Raw genomic sequence first — 15591 nt, 5'->3', positions numbered from 1 at the left:
CTCAATGTGTCGCACTGAAGATCAAGGCTTCTACACAAGAGATTTTGGGGTCCATTTAAGATCCATAACATACTAAGTCTCCCTTTAAAAGAAGAATGTGAGTGATGCTTCTATAATTCAAGTTATTTTTAACAAAACCAGGCAATAATTGTTCAATTATTGTTGTTCAATAATCCCTCACCTGACTAGCGTGCTCAAGGCCCTGGGTCTGATCCCCGGCACTGCAAAAAGTAGAATGAAATAAAAAATAAATGATCATATCATTATTTTTTCTCTAAACACTTCAAGAAACCTGCATCTTATAAAACTCAAACTCCTTAGGAAACTCTATGGTCTGTGCAATCTCAATTCCTCTCCCCACTCCTTCATCTCTTCTATCTTCACATGACTTCTAACCTCTGAGGTGCTTCTTGAACGGGCCAAATTTGGTATTGACTAGGAGTCACAGAGTTGGCTGTTTCCTTTTCCTGGGCAGCTTTACTCCCACATTACCAGCTTTTTTCAGAACAACAGCTTTCCTCCCAGATAACTGCTTAGTTTACTCCATTGCCTTCTTTAAACTTTTGGCTCAGTGTAACATTTTCAAATAAGCCTACTCTGAGAATTCCATTTAAAGTTGCAACATGCCTCCTTACCCGCTCATCTTTTATCCTGTTCTACTTTTTCCTATACCTTGTATTTATAGCTCACCACACAACTTGGAGGATCATTTTGTTTCTTTTTAGTAAAATGTAACAAAATAGAGCAAAGGTTGATTTGTCCCATTATATTAAGGGTTTGGCAGGATTAACAAACGTTCAAACGAAGGAGTCCAGGAATTCATCCTTTTACTGTTCATACATCTGGGTAAACTATCTACAATCAATCTGGGCACCTTCTTAAAAAGTCTGAAGCTCCCAAAGCCCTCTTTTTTTTTTTTATAGACCCACACGACAACGGAAGTAAAAGCCCACAACACGGGTCAGAGAACAGGGCCACTTCCGTTTCCGTAGGGAGCAAAAGGAGCAAACAACATGGCGAAGGCCGGCGAAAAGAATGGCAGCAGCGGGAAAAAAAGCCTAAAAAGGAAAGCCGCTACCAAAGAACCTCAAGAGGCTGCAGTTGCTGAGGATGGAGCGACGGAAAGGGGGGCCCAACCCCCGAAAGCCGCTGCCTTTCCCCCAGGCTTCAGCATTTCGGAGATTAAGAACAAACAGCGGCGACACTTGATGTTCACGCGGTGGAAGCAGCAGCAGCGGAAGGTATGGAGGGGCGGAGGTTGCCGGGCGCATGCGTGGTGTGCGTCGCGTGGAGGATTCGGGGGCTCACGAAATCTAGCTTGTACTTTGAAAGCCGGTGAGCGCGCAGTGTTTGATCCCAAAGGGTGATGCTAGTGGCTCGCGTGCCCTGGCTCCCGCGCTCTGCTTTGGAGACTTGTGTACAGCCTTTTGCCTGATCGTGTGGGTGGAAAGTTCCCTATCATCTGGGCGGAGGGCTCATTCCGAGGGTTCTCCACTTAGAAGGAAAATCCGCAGTCCTGTTTTCCTGATGAGAATTATTCCCTCATTGCCTGGAAGGCGAGAGTCTCAATCCCTGTTTTACCCAACTTTGGTTAATTTTTAGCATTTGTGATCCGGGCGATACATAACAAGTTTAAAATATTGTTTCTGATTCCTGCAGCACCTCTTATTGAAGTTTTAAGTTTCTAGTAATTGTATGTGTTCTTTAAAGCTTTGTGCTCTGAGAGGTAAACAAACTGAAACAAATGACTCCCCCAAGGTCCTAGTGCTTATCTGTGATTAAATCGCTGTTGGAGAAAAGCATATGCTTGTTTTTGCATATCATAGAAATTCACACGTAGTATTCTTTTTATTTGCCTGTCTCCTCTTATTAGACTTTTTGAGGCCAGGGATTGATTCTTACATAAGTGCCATTGTGCCACTGGAGTACATTCAAAGGACATCTAACCTATTCTGGTATGCAAGTATCAGGATGGGAAATCCTAGGAGTTTCTTGGGACAGTGACTTCAGAAACAATGAATTGAGGGTCAATTGGCATTGGGGGGGAAAGTATGTTCTGTTGTGTGTTAAGCATTCTGTCTAGAAATCAAACCATACGGATTTATAACAAATAATCCTACCCGACTTTGCACATTTTTAATTTTAAAAGAATATTTTAATTATAAAATATGAGGATAACTAGGGATAATTTTATTGGAAGCAACTTGAAACTCATATCCCACTTCTATTTTTAGTGCTTCCTAACAAATTCAACTATCATAACTATGATCTTTAGGATGTAATCATTTATGTAAAACAAACTTGTTAAATTGTTTAGATACATATTTTGCATTTTCATAAATTTAATTTTTTGAGTAGCAAAAGAGGTGGTGAAATTTTAAATGCTCAAACTTGCCAGTTTACACTTTTTTTGAAAAAGCAAGATCTTTGTTAAACAAATCCTATTGATTGGCTTATAGTAATTTAGATATAAAAATCTATATCTGGATGGTTATTTTAATGGATTACAAGTGTTATATTCATAGCATTAGCAATTTGTAGTTTCAGTATGTATTTGTGATATAACCTGTAGTTTCTTAATATTGTTCTTTTGTTTTTATCCCTTTAGGAAAAGTTAGCAGCCAAGAAAAAACTGAAAAAAGAGAGAGAGGCTCTTGGTGATAAGGTAAATAAATTTTTAGTCATCTGTTTTCTATCTTGGCTATTACATTGATAACTTCTAAATTTTTATGAAATATTTTATATTTATAGAAAGATGCAAAAATAACATAGCAAACACTTTTCTGTCCTTGCTCCTGCCTGCTTCTTCCTGATGGCTTTTCCTTCCAAAGAGAATTATTATATGAAATTGTTTATTTTTTCCATGCACTTCTTATGCCATTAATATATATGTGTACCTAAATAGTAAGCATAATGATGGTGTTTTGGATGTCTTTTTTATATGTTTGGGAATGGAAAGACTCCTCAAGACATTTTGGTCTTTAGCTTTTGTGACTTGAAGCAAAAAAGGCTTTTTATCAGGCAAGACCGTGGAAAGACCAGATGGAGTCTTTTCTATAGTAGAGTGGAGTTCATGTAAGAATGAGAGCTGATAAAGAAGATTATGAACCTGTATAGAATGGGAGCAGGGTGAGACCTGGATGGATTATGGCAAAGAAAAGAGCAAAATATGTATTACAAGGGGATTTGGTGACTTTTGTGGTAATAATAAATGAAATATTTCATTGAAATTTTTTTAAAGCACTATTTAAAAATACTCCCACATTGTTGCACAGCTAAGTTTTATTTTCATTTAGTTTCATTTTGTTTATACATATTTCTAGGTTATTATTTATACTTGCAAACTTTTAAAAACATTCAATTCTGTCCACTGTGATTTCTTGTAAAATAAGGTAACAATAAGAATAAGGTTTTCTGAGGAAGAAGAGGAATATTAAGACTTTATATAAATTAAATACTTTTTCATGCATTCTCTTTATAGTATTAGGTTAAATCATATGAAATTGTCACTGTTAGACTATTTTGACCAGCAAAATTCTATGAATCAAGCAATGTTAGTATCTTTGAAACTCTTCAATAATCAATTATAGCAAATTAATGTCTTAATCATCACTTGAAAACATTTTCATTTTTTTGTGCTGAAAGATGACTTCCTAGAATTGGCTCCTTTAAAGATAACTTAAAACTTCCTACAGCATTTGTTTCAGAGTAACAAAAAATAAAATCATGACTGGTTTATTAGTTCACATTTTCTTCATATCTCTGCTTGTGTACATGTACTTTTGATTATTTTTGCTTCTTCCTGATGGCTTTTCCCTCCAAAGACAATCATTTTATATAGTATTTGTATAGTTCTGTTCCTGATCTTTGACAGTCATTTATATAATTTGTTCCTCTGAGTGTGCATGATTTTAGCAGTATCCCATCATGTTAATGTACGGGTAATATGTGTAGTAATTACCCTCATATTGGATATTTGTTGTATTTATTTTTTATTTCTATTAGAAATAGTGATACTATCCGTAGTGATGTTTCTTTGTAGATACCTCCACCCCCTCTCCTTTTATTGCTTCCTGTAAATTTCCCAAAATAGAATTACATGGTCTGTGGATAGACAAAACCACACATTTTTAATATATATATATATATATTTCTGTAATTTTTTTCCATCTTTTTGTTTATTTGCTTTTGTTGTTTTCAGTAGTGGATAATTATTGTTAATGCTACTTCTCTTTGCTACTTTGGCCTAGTTTTTAAGCCATATAATTCAACAGTAATTATTTTTCTGTTATGTATATGTCTCTGCTCAGATGGTTAAAAAGCAGTATTTTTTAGTTTTGTTATCAGGATTGATGTAGCTATACGGCATGTGTAGCAGTGGGTTGAAATGAGAACAGATTATGTTTTTAATGTATTTATGAATTTCTTTTGCAACTGTAATATAATGTAAAATGCTTATTTGTAAACCTATCCTTTCTCTTTTATTTAGGCTCCACCAAAGCCTATACCCAAGACCATTGACAACCAACGAGTCTATGATGAAACTGTAGTAGACCCTAATGATGAAGAGGTAATATTAGAAGCCTTAAATGAATTTGAATGATCATCCTTGATAAATTGTATGTTGATATGTTAATATTTTGCTGGCTGGCTAAGTTATATAATATACTGATCCAGCTATAATGATGGCATGTTGTCTTTTTTGGTACAAGTTATTTTATAATTGTTTTTTCCCAGTACTGCTATAGAAAATTTCAATAAATATTTATTTTTTTTACAAATGCTTTGAATTTTATGAGTAGGTAAAATTTTAAATTTGTCATTTAATCTCTGAGTAGCATATTGAATATTTTAAGGGTCTCTATACTGTAGATATTTGTAGGGTTTGTTGGACATTTTGGTATCTAAGAATAACATTTGATGGTACTTTTTTGCATACTCATAAAACTCTTGCAGACTGTCTAAAGAAATAACATGCAAACTGGAAGATTATCTTAAATCTTGTTAGAGATATTCCTGAACATATTTTTTTTTTTAGTGTAAATTGCTTCTTTTTGAAAATTGTTTTGTTCACTGATTTATTAGAATGCAGTTGAATTTTGGATAATGGTCCTCTAAGCAAATAGCTTACCTGCGCTCATTTCTAATCATTTGTCTAAGTACCGTTTTCATTTTTATGTATAATCACTTCTTCAAATGACAGTTTTGTTTAAATCCATTAATGCTTTATTTTTTCCCCACTTTGTGTTCACTAGAATTTTTAGCATAGTGTCAGATAAATAGCAAAGCAATAACGGTATTTTTGCCATGCTTCTGATTTGAAAGAGAATACTGCTGGTGTATCATCATTAATGTTTATGTCATCAATGTAGATTCTCCTTATAGGTTAAAGAAATTCCATTTATACTTGTTTTATCCCAAATGAATATAGATTGTTATTGGATTCTTTTTCTGCAAATATTGTGATGATCATACGGTTTTTCTCCTAGCAAATGACATCTTATTGATTTTCTAATATTAAATACTTGCATTTTGGGGATAAACCCATTTTGGTTATCGTATTTTATCTTTTTCTAAAATCTTGCTTGGTGTTGTTAGTACTTTGATTGAATTAATATGTGTCAGTGTTCATAAGCAAGATTGTAGAAATGACCTTTTTCATTCCTAATTTTATTTATTTGGGCATTTTAGACAATTATTTACAAGAGATATAACCAAAGAACTTTTTTCTTTGATCTTCTCTACTAAATTCTAATTCACTTTTATCTTTTTATTTCCTTCTCTCATCTTTGCATTTATTCTGTTTTGTTTTATTGGTTTAAACATTTTTTATAATTTCTGATGTGAGCAGTTAAGGCCACAAAACTCCAAATACTACTCTTGGTATTTCCCACAACTTTTAAAATGTGCTACTTTCATTATTAAGTCTGAGTATCTCCTATAATGACAGCTTTGTTGATTTCTTGTAATTTTGTTAGTTTTTTCTTTGGTTTTAAATTTTTAATTGTCATTTTATAGGGTATACTATGATAATTTGTTACATATATACAATGCATAATGATTAAATCGTTTCCATCTCAAATATTATGACTTCTCTGTTTAGGACTTTTAAAGTGAAACTTGGGGTTGGAAGTGTACCTCAGTGGTAGAGTGCTGCTTATTTAGTATGTGCAGTCCCTGTGTTCAATCCCCAACACAAAAAAATAGAAAAGAATTACAACATGCATCTTTAATAAAGATGATACAATTCTGGTAAAATTTAACAAGTACCGTACTAGTACAGTCGTAATTACTTCTTTAAAAAATTTCGTGCTTTTCAAGGAGATCAAGAGTATGCACATATATATAGTCTTTAATGGACTGCATTTTTACTATTCACATTACTCTTCTTTTCACTCTCTATATCTGAGTTACCATCTAATGTCATTTTCTTTTTAGCTTGTAGAATTTCTGTTAGTCAGGTTTTTTTGTTGTTTGTTTTTTAAGAGAGAGAGAATTTTTTAATGTTTATTTTTTTAGTTTTCGGTGGATACCACATCTTTATTTTATTTTTATGTGGTGCTGAGGATCGAACCCAGTGCCCTGTGCATGCCAGGCGAGCGCGCTACCGCCTGAGCCATATCCCCAGCCCCTGTTAGTCTGTTTTTATAGCAGATTTAATAAAGCCAATTTTTTCAACTTTTACCTAGAAATTTGCATATTGCTTTCATTTTTAAGATAATTTTGAAGAATATAAAATTCTTGCTTTTTTCTTTTAATACTTTGAACATATCCCTCCACATATCCGTCTACTGCACTTTAGCCTTCCTTATTTCCACTAATCATCACTTCCCTGTGCTTTCTTTTATTTCACTCAAAATTTCCTGGTGTTGGCTTTTAGCAGTTTGATTTTCATGTGTTTAGGTATCATTCTTTTTTTTTTCTATTGGAATTTTTTGAGCTTCTTGGATCTGTAAGTTAGTATTTTTCATTAAATTTGTGGTGTTATCAGCCATTATTCAATTTTTTTTTTCCTGCCCTTCCTCTTTGGTCTAAGGGGAACTTCCTTAACATACTACTGAAATATTTGACATTATCCTACAAGTTCTCCCAGCTTTGCTCTACTTTCTGTGATTGTTTTCTCTGTTCTTCAGACTATATATTTGTCAATTTTTACGTTCATTGATTCTTCTCCATTGTCAGATCTGCTATTAAGACTGTGTTTTCCTTTTAATTCTATAGTATATTAAATAGGACTGCTTTGAAGTCTGCTGAATTCAATATCCAAACCCACTTACTAAGTATTGACTACTTTCCTGATTATGGGTCATACTTTCTTGTTTCTTATATACTCAATAATTCTTTTGGTTGAAAACTGGACATTTTAGACCAAATATTGTAGCATGTCTGAATTCCAATATAAGGAATGGTTATTGTTTTATTAATTTTCCTGGCCTTACAACATGGAATCTGTCTCCTCAATAGTAGCACAATATCTCTGCTCAGTTTTTTAAAATTATTTTTAAACTTTCTCCTGAGGAATTGCTCCTGTGTTTATGTGGCTTAATGGTCTGTGAGTGATTAGGCACCTGGGTGTTGAGACACCTCAGGACCTTAAGACATACATACTTTTTGCTCCGAGCTGCATGTGGGTTGAGGAATGCCTTCAAGGTTGCAATCAGTTCTCAAGTCTCCCTTGTCTTTCACATTAGGTGGATTCTCAAATCTCCCCCAATACATATGTGAGGTTAGCTGTCAGCCAAGAATTATGGAGCAGTAATCTTGACCACTGTATGACTCTTTCATTTCCATAGCACCCCTTTAAATTTCTGGCCAGTTCATACCCACCTTGATCTGGGTCTACTACCCTGGATTGGCAAAGCTGTGCAGGTTTTCACCTTCATCTCACAAAGCTCTATTCCTGTCTTGGTCTAGTCCACCACCTCTGAATCCAAGACTGCTAGTTCTTACCTGCCATCACCCTTGAAGTTGTTACTGTTTTCACCAATGAGAGAAATGGAATAGCTCTAGGCAAGATTCCTGATATTCTTGCACATTTCTCTAGCTATTTTTCAAGAACAAATGTACCTCTCAGTGTTTTAGTCAGCTCTTCTGCTGCTGTGACCAAGACTTGACAAGAACAATTTCAGAGTTCTCTTATTAAACATTTAAGTTTGTGCTTGCTACTCAGTTTGAATTAATCAGTTCTAACCTGTATCTGGATATTGATATCATTCATAAAATAATAAATAGCTTATAGAAGGAAAAAAAAAGAACAACTTCAAAAGAGGAAAAGTTTATTTGACATTCACAGTTTCAGGGGTCTCAGTCTCTAAATGGTCAACCCCATTGTTCTGGGCGCAAGTTGAGGCAGAACATCATGGTAAAAGAGTGTGGTAGAGGAAAGCTTCTCAGGACATGACCACGAGGAAGCAGAGAGACTAAGGCTCTGCTTACCAGATACAATACAGAGCTCAAAAGCACACCCCCAGTGACCCACTTCCTGAAGCCACACCTTATCTGTCTACATTTCTCACCCAGTTAATGCATTCAAGTGGTTTGATGCACTGGTAAAATTAATGCCGTCATAGCCCAATCCTCTCACCCCTAAACTTTCTTGCATTGTCTCATGAGCTTTGGGGTAACACCTCTTATCTAAACCATAACACTCTGTGTCTTGAAATAAATTTTGACAATTTTATCTAGTTTTATACTTGTTTTCTACAGACACAAAATCATCCACCCTCTTCATGTTGCCATTAACATCAGTTCCTCGTATGTCTTCTTTAAATTGTGTCAAATAGGTGATTAATGACAGTGCTTTACCAGTAGAGCATACTTGTTTTATGTAAAATTATCTTCCTTGTTTGCAGGTTGCTTATGATGAAGCTACAGATGAATTTGCTTCTTACTTCAACAGACAGACTTCTCCCAAGATACTCATCACAACATCAGATAGACCTCATGGGGTAAACACATCCATTAGTATAATTCTTGAATTATTAATCTACTTTTATTACTACTATTTAAAGTACTCTATTCAGAAGAATTAATTGTCTTAGATAATGCTGGTGAATAAGTTATTTAAAAATAACTGGTGATAGGATATGAGTTACTAAGCATGATTCTTCATACGTTTTCTCAACCTTAATACTATTAACATTTTGGGCTGGGTACTTCTTTGTTAGAGTGAACTATCCTGTTCATCATAGGATGTTTAGCAGTATCCCTAGTCTTTGTCCATTCCATGCCAGTAGCCAACCATAAAAATGTCTAGACATTGCCAAATGTCTTTTGGTGGAGCAGAATCACTCCTTGTTGAGAACTGATGCTTTAGGATGATTAGCCTTTGATAAAAAATGAAACATTGTTCTGATTTCATTCTTTTCCCAGTCTTGTTGTCTATTAATAATACTATAATAATCATTTTTCCTTTTCTTGTGAGTATATAACACATAACATTCTTTTGCCCTTTTGAGAATATTTGCTATTTTGTTTATAGAGAACAGTACGACTTTGTGAACAGCTCTCTACAGTTATACCAGACTCACATGTTTATTATAGAAGAGGACTGGCTCTGAAAAAAATTATTCCACAGTGCATCTCAAGGGATTTCACAGATCTGATTGTGATTAATGAAGATCGTAAAACACCAAGTATCCTTTTTAAAAATAAAAGGAAGTTTTCCTGTCCTCTCATTTTGTTTTAAAAATATATTTAAGATAATAGGAAATTTCCCTATAACTTCCAGAACATAATTTTTTCCCCCAAAATTAATATCTTTATCCAAGATTCTACAAACAGATTTTTTTTTTCCTTTTTATTCAGCAAACATTTATCAGGGGGCTGGGGATGTGGCTCAAGCGGTAGCGCGCTCGCCTGGAATGCGTGCGGCCCGGGTTCGATCCTCAGCACCACATACCAACAAAGATGTTGTGTCCGCCGAGAACTAAAAAAAATAAATAAATATTAAAAAATCTCTCTCTCACTCTCTCTTTAAAAAAAAAAAAAAAAAACATTTATCAGGAACATATATACCCAAGACATTGTTTTAATCCTTAGATAAAAGATGCAGTGATAAAGAGACATCAGCCTTCAGGGAATTCAGTCATGGAACAATATTCTTTTTATATCAGTGAATATTATTTTATATAAATGTTTTAAAAGACTGTTTTTTAAAACATAAGTAATTTTTATTGGTTTTATTATTTTAAATATAACTGAAATATATTTCTTTATTCATTTATACTAGTAGTTTTCCAGAAGCAAAAATAGTATTGTAATGTGGTGCTTTGTTGGCCATATTATAATTTGGCTTAACCAGACTAATGTACCACATTAAAACCTTTTGAACACTTAACTATTCCAGAAAAGATCCATTTCTAAGGCACATGCTGCTTATTTTAATTGCCCCCCCAAATAAAGTGCCAAGGTCTGTTTTCCTCTTTATTTTTGTCAGTTAAACCACAGTCATTTCAAGATTACCATAACTCTTTTAACAAAGAAGCAGACATATAATTCAGTAAATTTTCTATTCTTTTACTGAGGTATTTCATGAAGACACAGATTGCACAGATTATCACCATCTGTGACCTTCAGAAAAATTACATTGCCTTTTCTTTATAAAATTGTATTCTTTTTTACCTAAAATATATTATTTTCTGATTACCATATTGGATACTTTGTAGGGTAAGCTGTCAGCCTCTTTTCCTCATTACTGAATGAAATAGCCATGACTCCTTGTTTTGTTTGCATGAGTTGTGTCAGGTATTAACAATAACATAAAGCTTTTTGTATAGTATAGGTACCAGGAAAGTTTTTTAGGAACTGATGAGTTTGAATTTTTGTACTTTGCTTTTGACATAAACCACAACTTAGTGGGAATGTTCTAGGAAGGATTTGAAGCCTTGATTGGGGTTAGAAGAAATGACCTTTACATTTCCTAGCCCCCTTAATAGTTGATGATTTTCTCAATGTGCAAATGATACAGAAACACTTCCTATACTTCATGAAGTTGCACCTGTGGTGAATATTTTAAAAAGAAAGAAATGTTTGCTGTAATGTGTGATGTGGTAGTCACTAACGTCCAAAAGAAAAAGACCTATTTTCCAGAGTTAACAGATAGTTGGGAGAAAGTGACAAGTGCTATGGTAAATAACAATGATAGCAAGGATTTAGAGCAGAGTTCTGACTATAAAAAGGTGGGACTTGCAGTGGATCTTAGGGAGAGTAAAGTGCTGCAAATATTCAAAATAACAGCCAAAAAAAATGCACTGATAAGATTAACATGAAATATAAGAATATAAGATTGTGTGGGTGCCTACCAGTCAGAAAATATTTGGGGAGAGAAAAAGGGGAAATAAGAAAGGCAGTTTGTAGCCACTTTACAAGTGCCATATTGATGTCTTTGAGTCAGTAACAACAGAATGTGAAATTAGGTACAGCTAGCAAGACTGTGAAGGTATCTAGTTTTCACTTTGCACAGGAGAAACTATGGTGCAAATGAAACGACACTGCAGAGTCACATAGCTTATTATTTAAGAGAACCAAAGCCTAAATCCAGACTTGATTTATAGTCTGTATTAGAATGTACTTGACATGGAAAGAATAGAACTAACCATAATACTGTTTTCAATGATGTACATGGAAAATCTCAAGAATCTCAACTGTGACAATACAGGGTAAAGAGGCAGGAGTAGAAATGAGAACTTGTGAAGGTGAAGGATTAAGATTTGGGATGTAGGGCTGGGGATGTGGCTCAGGCGGTAGCGCGCTCGCCTGGCATGCGTGCGGCCCGGGTTCGATCCTCAGCACCACATACAAACAAAAGATGTGTCCGCCGAGAACTAAAAAATAAATATTAAAAAATTCTCTCTCCCCCCCTCTCTCTCACTCTTCTCTTAAAAAAAAAAAAAAAAGATTTGGGATGGGGGAATAGCATTTTATAAATTTCATGTATTTTATAAATTTCATGTTGTATACACATAAGGATTGAAATAGTCTTGATTCTGACCTACATTTAAGGTTCAATTTTTTAAAAATACCTTTAATTATAGATGGACACAATACCTTTATTTATTTTTCTGTGGGACTGAGGATTGAACCCAGTGCCTCACACGTGCAAGGCCAGTGCTCTACTGCCAAACCACAATCCCAGCCCCTTAAGATTCAATTTCTGAGTCAGATGAAATCATGTTTGAAATTTTTCTTAAACTCAAAAAGCACACTATAAATTGTAAGCCCAGGCCATAGCTGTTAGTTCTTCCTGCTTAAAGTATAAATGGACAGTAGCCAAAATAAATTCATGGAAAAGTAAAGGAGAGGTTCAAGTCAAGTTGTGCTAGAGACCTGAGGACTGTTGGATGGATAATAATCTTAAGTTTTTTGTAGTTGGGACTTTTAATCCTTGGACTGCTAACCTTGCTGATTATATGTACATATATTTCATTTGTAGTTTAAGAGTGTCTGGCATAATTCTGTTTATGGTAGACAGTAAGGTTTGTTTTTTTTTTTTTTTAAGAAAAGATCTACTCTAGATTGTTTTCTTGAAAAGATTTAGGTTGACTGATGTGTTTTGAGTTTTAAAAGTTTGTTCTAATTAGTGATCATTTCAGATTTTAAGGCCGTTTGGACATGTAGGAGACTACTTGTTTTAGTTAGCATTTTGGCTGCTGTGACTAAAAGACTTGACCAGAACAAGTGTAAAGGAGGAAAAGTTTATTTAGTGTCTCATGGTTTCAGAGGTCTCACCACATACTGGATGGATGGTGAAGCATATCCCACACTGTGTTAAGAGTTTTGCTTTGTTTTTTTTTTTTGTTTTTGTTTTTGTTTTTGCAGGTTTTGGGGGGATTGAACCCAGGGGCACTACACCACTGAGCCACATACCATCCCTTTTAAAAAACTTTTAAGACAGGTCTACTAAATTGCCCAGTTCACAGCCAGCAGGCTCCATTTCTTGGGAAATAAGGTGAGGCTGAACATGGAGGAAGGAAGGGTGTGATGTAGGGAAGCATTCACCCAATACAAAATACCCCAAAGGCACACCCCCAGAGGCCCACCTCCTTCAGTTACACCCTACCCATCTTCAATTACCACTCAGTTAATCCCACCAGGGGATTAATTCACTGATTGTGTTAAGACTCATAACCCAGTCATTTCTTCTCGAAACCTTACATTGTCTCACACATGAGCTTTTGGGGGACAACTCACATGTAAGCCATGACACTAGTTATTTTAAACAATTTAAAATAATGTGTTTCTTAACATCTATGAACAGATGGGCTTATATTGAGTCACTTGCCAAATGGCCCAACTGCTCACTTTAAAATGAGCAGTGTTCGTCTTCGTAAAGAAATTAAGGTAAGTTTTATGCAATCCTTGATTGGTATTGATTTCATATTATTTGAATAATAGATTATTTTATCTTACAGATCAAATTCATTTTAATGACATTTGTTCTGATTACAGCAATATTTCACCTAACAGTTTCTTGCCCATATCCCGTGCAAGTGAGGGAATGGGTTTCCCTTCAGTGGGATGGGCTGGCTGAGAAATTAAAGCTAAGAAAAGTAGAACCATGAAGTGACTACAGAACACAGAAAGTAGTTTCAAAGAGGGGGCAGAGATGGGCAAAGCTGACCAGAGGGATCCAGCTGCTAGCCAAGAGAGCCTCTGTTTGTTTTATTTGTATTGGAAAACATCAAAGGCTTTCAATAGAAAATTCTTTACCAAAACAGGATAGAGGTGGGGGCAGGTAGGCTGCTCAATTCTAGTGGGTTACGCCCATCTCCAGTGCTTCATGGGACCTTTCTAGCAGAACTGAGGGGGGATTCACTTGAGTCGGGCAATCTACCCTGGTGGGACTGCCATGAGAAGTTCCCAGTGCCAGATCTATCCCCTCACTGTATGTGATGCTAAAAAATGAAAAGGGTCCTTGTGCCTTTCACAGATGGCTTCCTTCAACAGTTGTCTTCTGTTATTGTGATGATTTATGGCAGACAGGAAATAGCACTTATTAGTAAGAAATTGCTGAATTTCTGACTTTTTTGGTGTACTCTACATCTTACTTCATTGGCTTAATAAACTATCCATGGTAGTCTGCCATTTAAAAAACAAAACAATAACTCTCATTTGACCTCCAAGTTCCAAGACATGAAATTGCACTGAGAAGTATTGTTTTGACAATTTAGCTTAATTTGTTATTGTGATTTTTCACAATTTTTCTAGAGGAGAGGCAAAGACCCCACAGAACACGTACCTGAAATAATTCTGAATAATTTTACAACACGACTGGGTCATTCAATTGGACGTATGTTTGCTTCACTCTTTCCCCATGATCCTCAATTTATTGGAAGGCAGGTTGCCACATTCCACAATCAGCGTGATTATATCTTCTTCAGGTTTCACAGGTGAGACACGTATTCTGGACTTACATTTTCAACATGAACCTATTTTGTTTATTTTGGGGGTGTGGTACTAGGGATCAAACCTGAGGCCTTACACATTCCAGGCAAGTGCTCTACCACTGGGCCACATCCCAAACCCTTTAACATGAATCTGTTTTCTAATATATTATGGCAAATCTTTTAAGTTGTGTCATAGGAAATTAGTCTGAATGAGCCCAACTATTATTCCTTTAGCATTAACTTTTTTGTCTTTGAAGATATATATTCAAGAGTGAAAAGAAAGTGGGAATTCAGGAACTTGGACCACGTTTTACCTTAAAATTAAGGTCACTTCAGAAAGGAACCTTTGATTCTAAATATGGGGAATACGAATGGGTACATAAGGTAAGTGCTTACTATCTGAAAAATCCATTTAAATCATTTTAAATGTGATGAAAAGAAAACCTTGTGCTTTCAACTTTGGGTATTTATACCTTAAACTGTGGTTCTGAATTTTGTCCCCTATGGGCTAGAAAGAACCAATCTGATATGGTATCTGGGTCTGAGGCTTAACTGTGACTTATTTGAAGTAGTGTAAGAGAGAATGATTCTCAAAGTAAAACTGGCAGTGTCACTTTAGCAATGAAAATTCTTGGAACCCTGATATACTGGATCAGTTACGGCTGGGGGTGAAGGATAGCATTGTTTTAGGCCTGTGTTATGTGATTCTACTGCATGTTTCTTGAGAACTGCTGCTAGTATTTCCTAGACCTAAAGATCAATTTTTACTATCTTTACCTAAATGGTTTTCATAATATATTTTTCCCCTCTAATTTTCAGCCCCGGGAAATGGATACAAGTCGAAGAAAATTCCATTTATAAAGTCCTAAGGAAATAGTATTGGATTTTGCTGAACTTGGTAATTTATTTGTGAAAAGAACACCTTTTTCAAAATAGCATAAATCTTCATGTCTGAACAGTTGACCAAGTGCCATGAATTGCTACTCTACATAGCAAATCAAAATAAAAGTAATTTGGGTGAGGATTTAGAAGTTATAATTCAGGTTTCCTAACAATTAATTTGCTTACATTGGGGTAATTGTGAATGATTCGAACTGAAATAAAGACTCAGATTAACTTTCTTATCTACATTCCCAAATAACATGTGGGCTGGAGATAAACAGAATGGTTGATGGATACCATGTAACTCCTGATTTATTACCAG

General features: G+C 35.0%; 1 protein-coding gene across 1 annotated transcript; it reads left to right on the top strand.

The window, feature by feature from the left end:
* The first annotated feature begins 997 nt into the window (after positions 1-997).
* RPF1 (ribosome production factor 1 homolog) lies at positions 998-15508 on the top strand. The gene is made up of 9 exons (XM_081307474.1): positions 998-1241; positions 2609-2665; positions 4490-4570; positions 8853-8948; positions 9482-9635; positions 13259-13341; positions 14209-14390; positions 14645-14771; positions 15207-15508. The coding sequence occupies exons 1-9, from the start codon at positions 1014-1016 to the stop codon at positions 15246-15248; spliced, it is 1050 nt and encodes a 349-aa protein (XP_081163600.1). The 5' UTR covers positions 998-1013; the 3' UTR covers positions 15249-15508.
* The last annotated feature ends 83 nt before the right edge of the window (positions 15509-15591 follow it).

This window comes from Spermophilus citellus, assembly GCF_964194105.1.
Source record: "Spermophilus citellus genome assembly, chromosome: 9".
NCBI lineage: Eukaryota > Metazoa > Chordata > Mammalia > Rodentia > Sciuridae > Spermophilus > Spermophilus citellus.
Note: the sequence above shows the minus strand (reverse complement) of the source record. Positions and strands in the feature narration are given on the sequence as shown.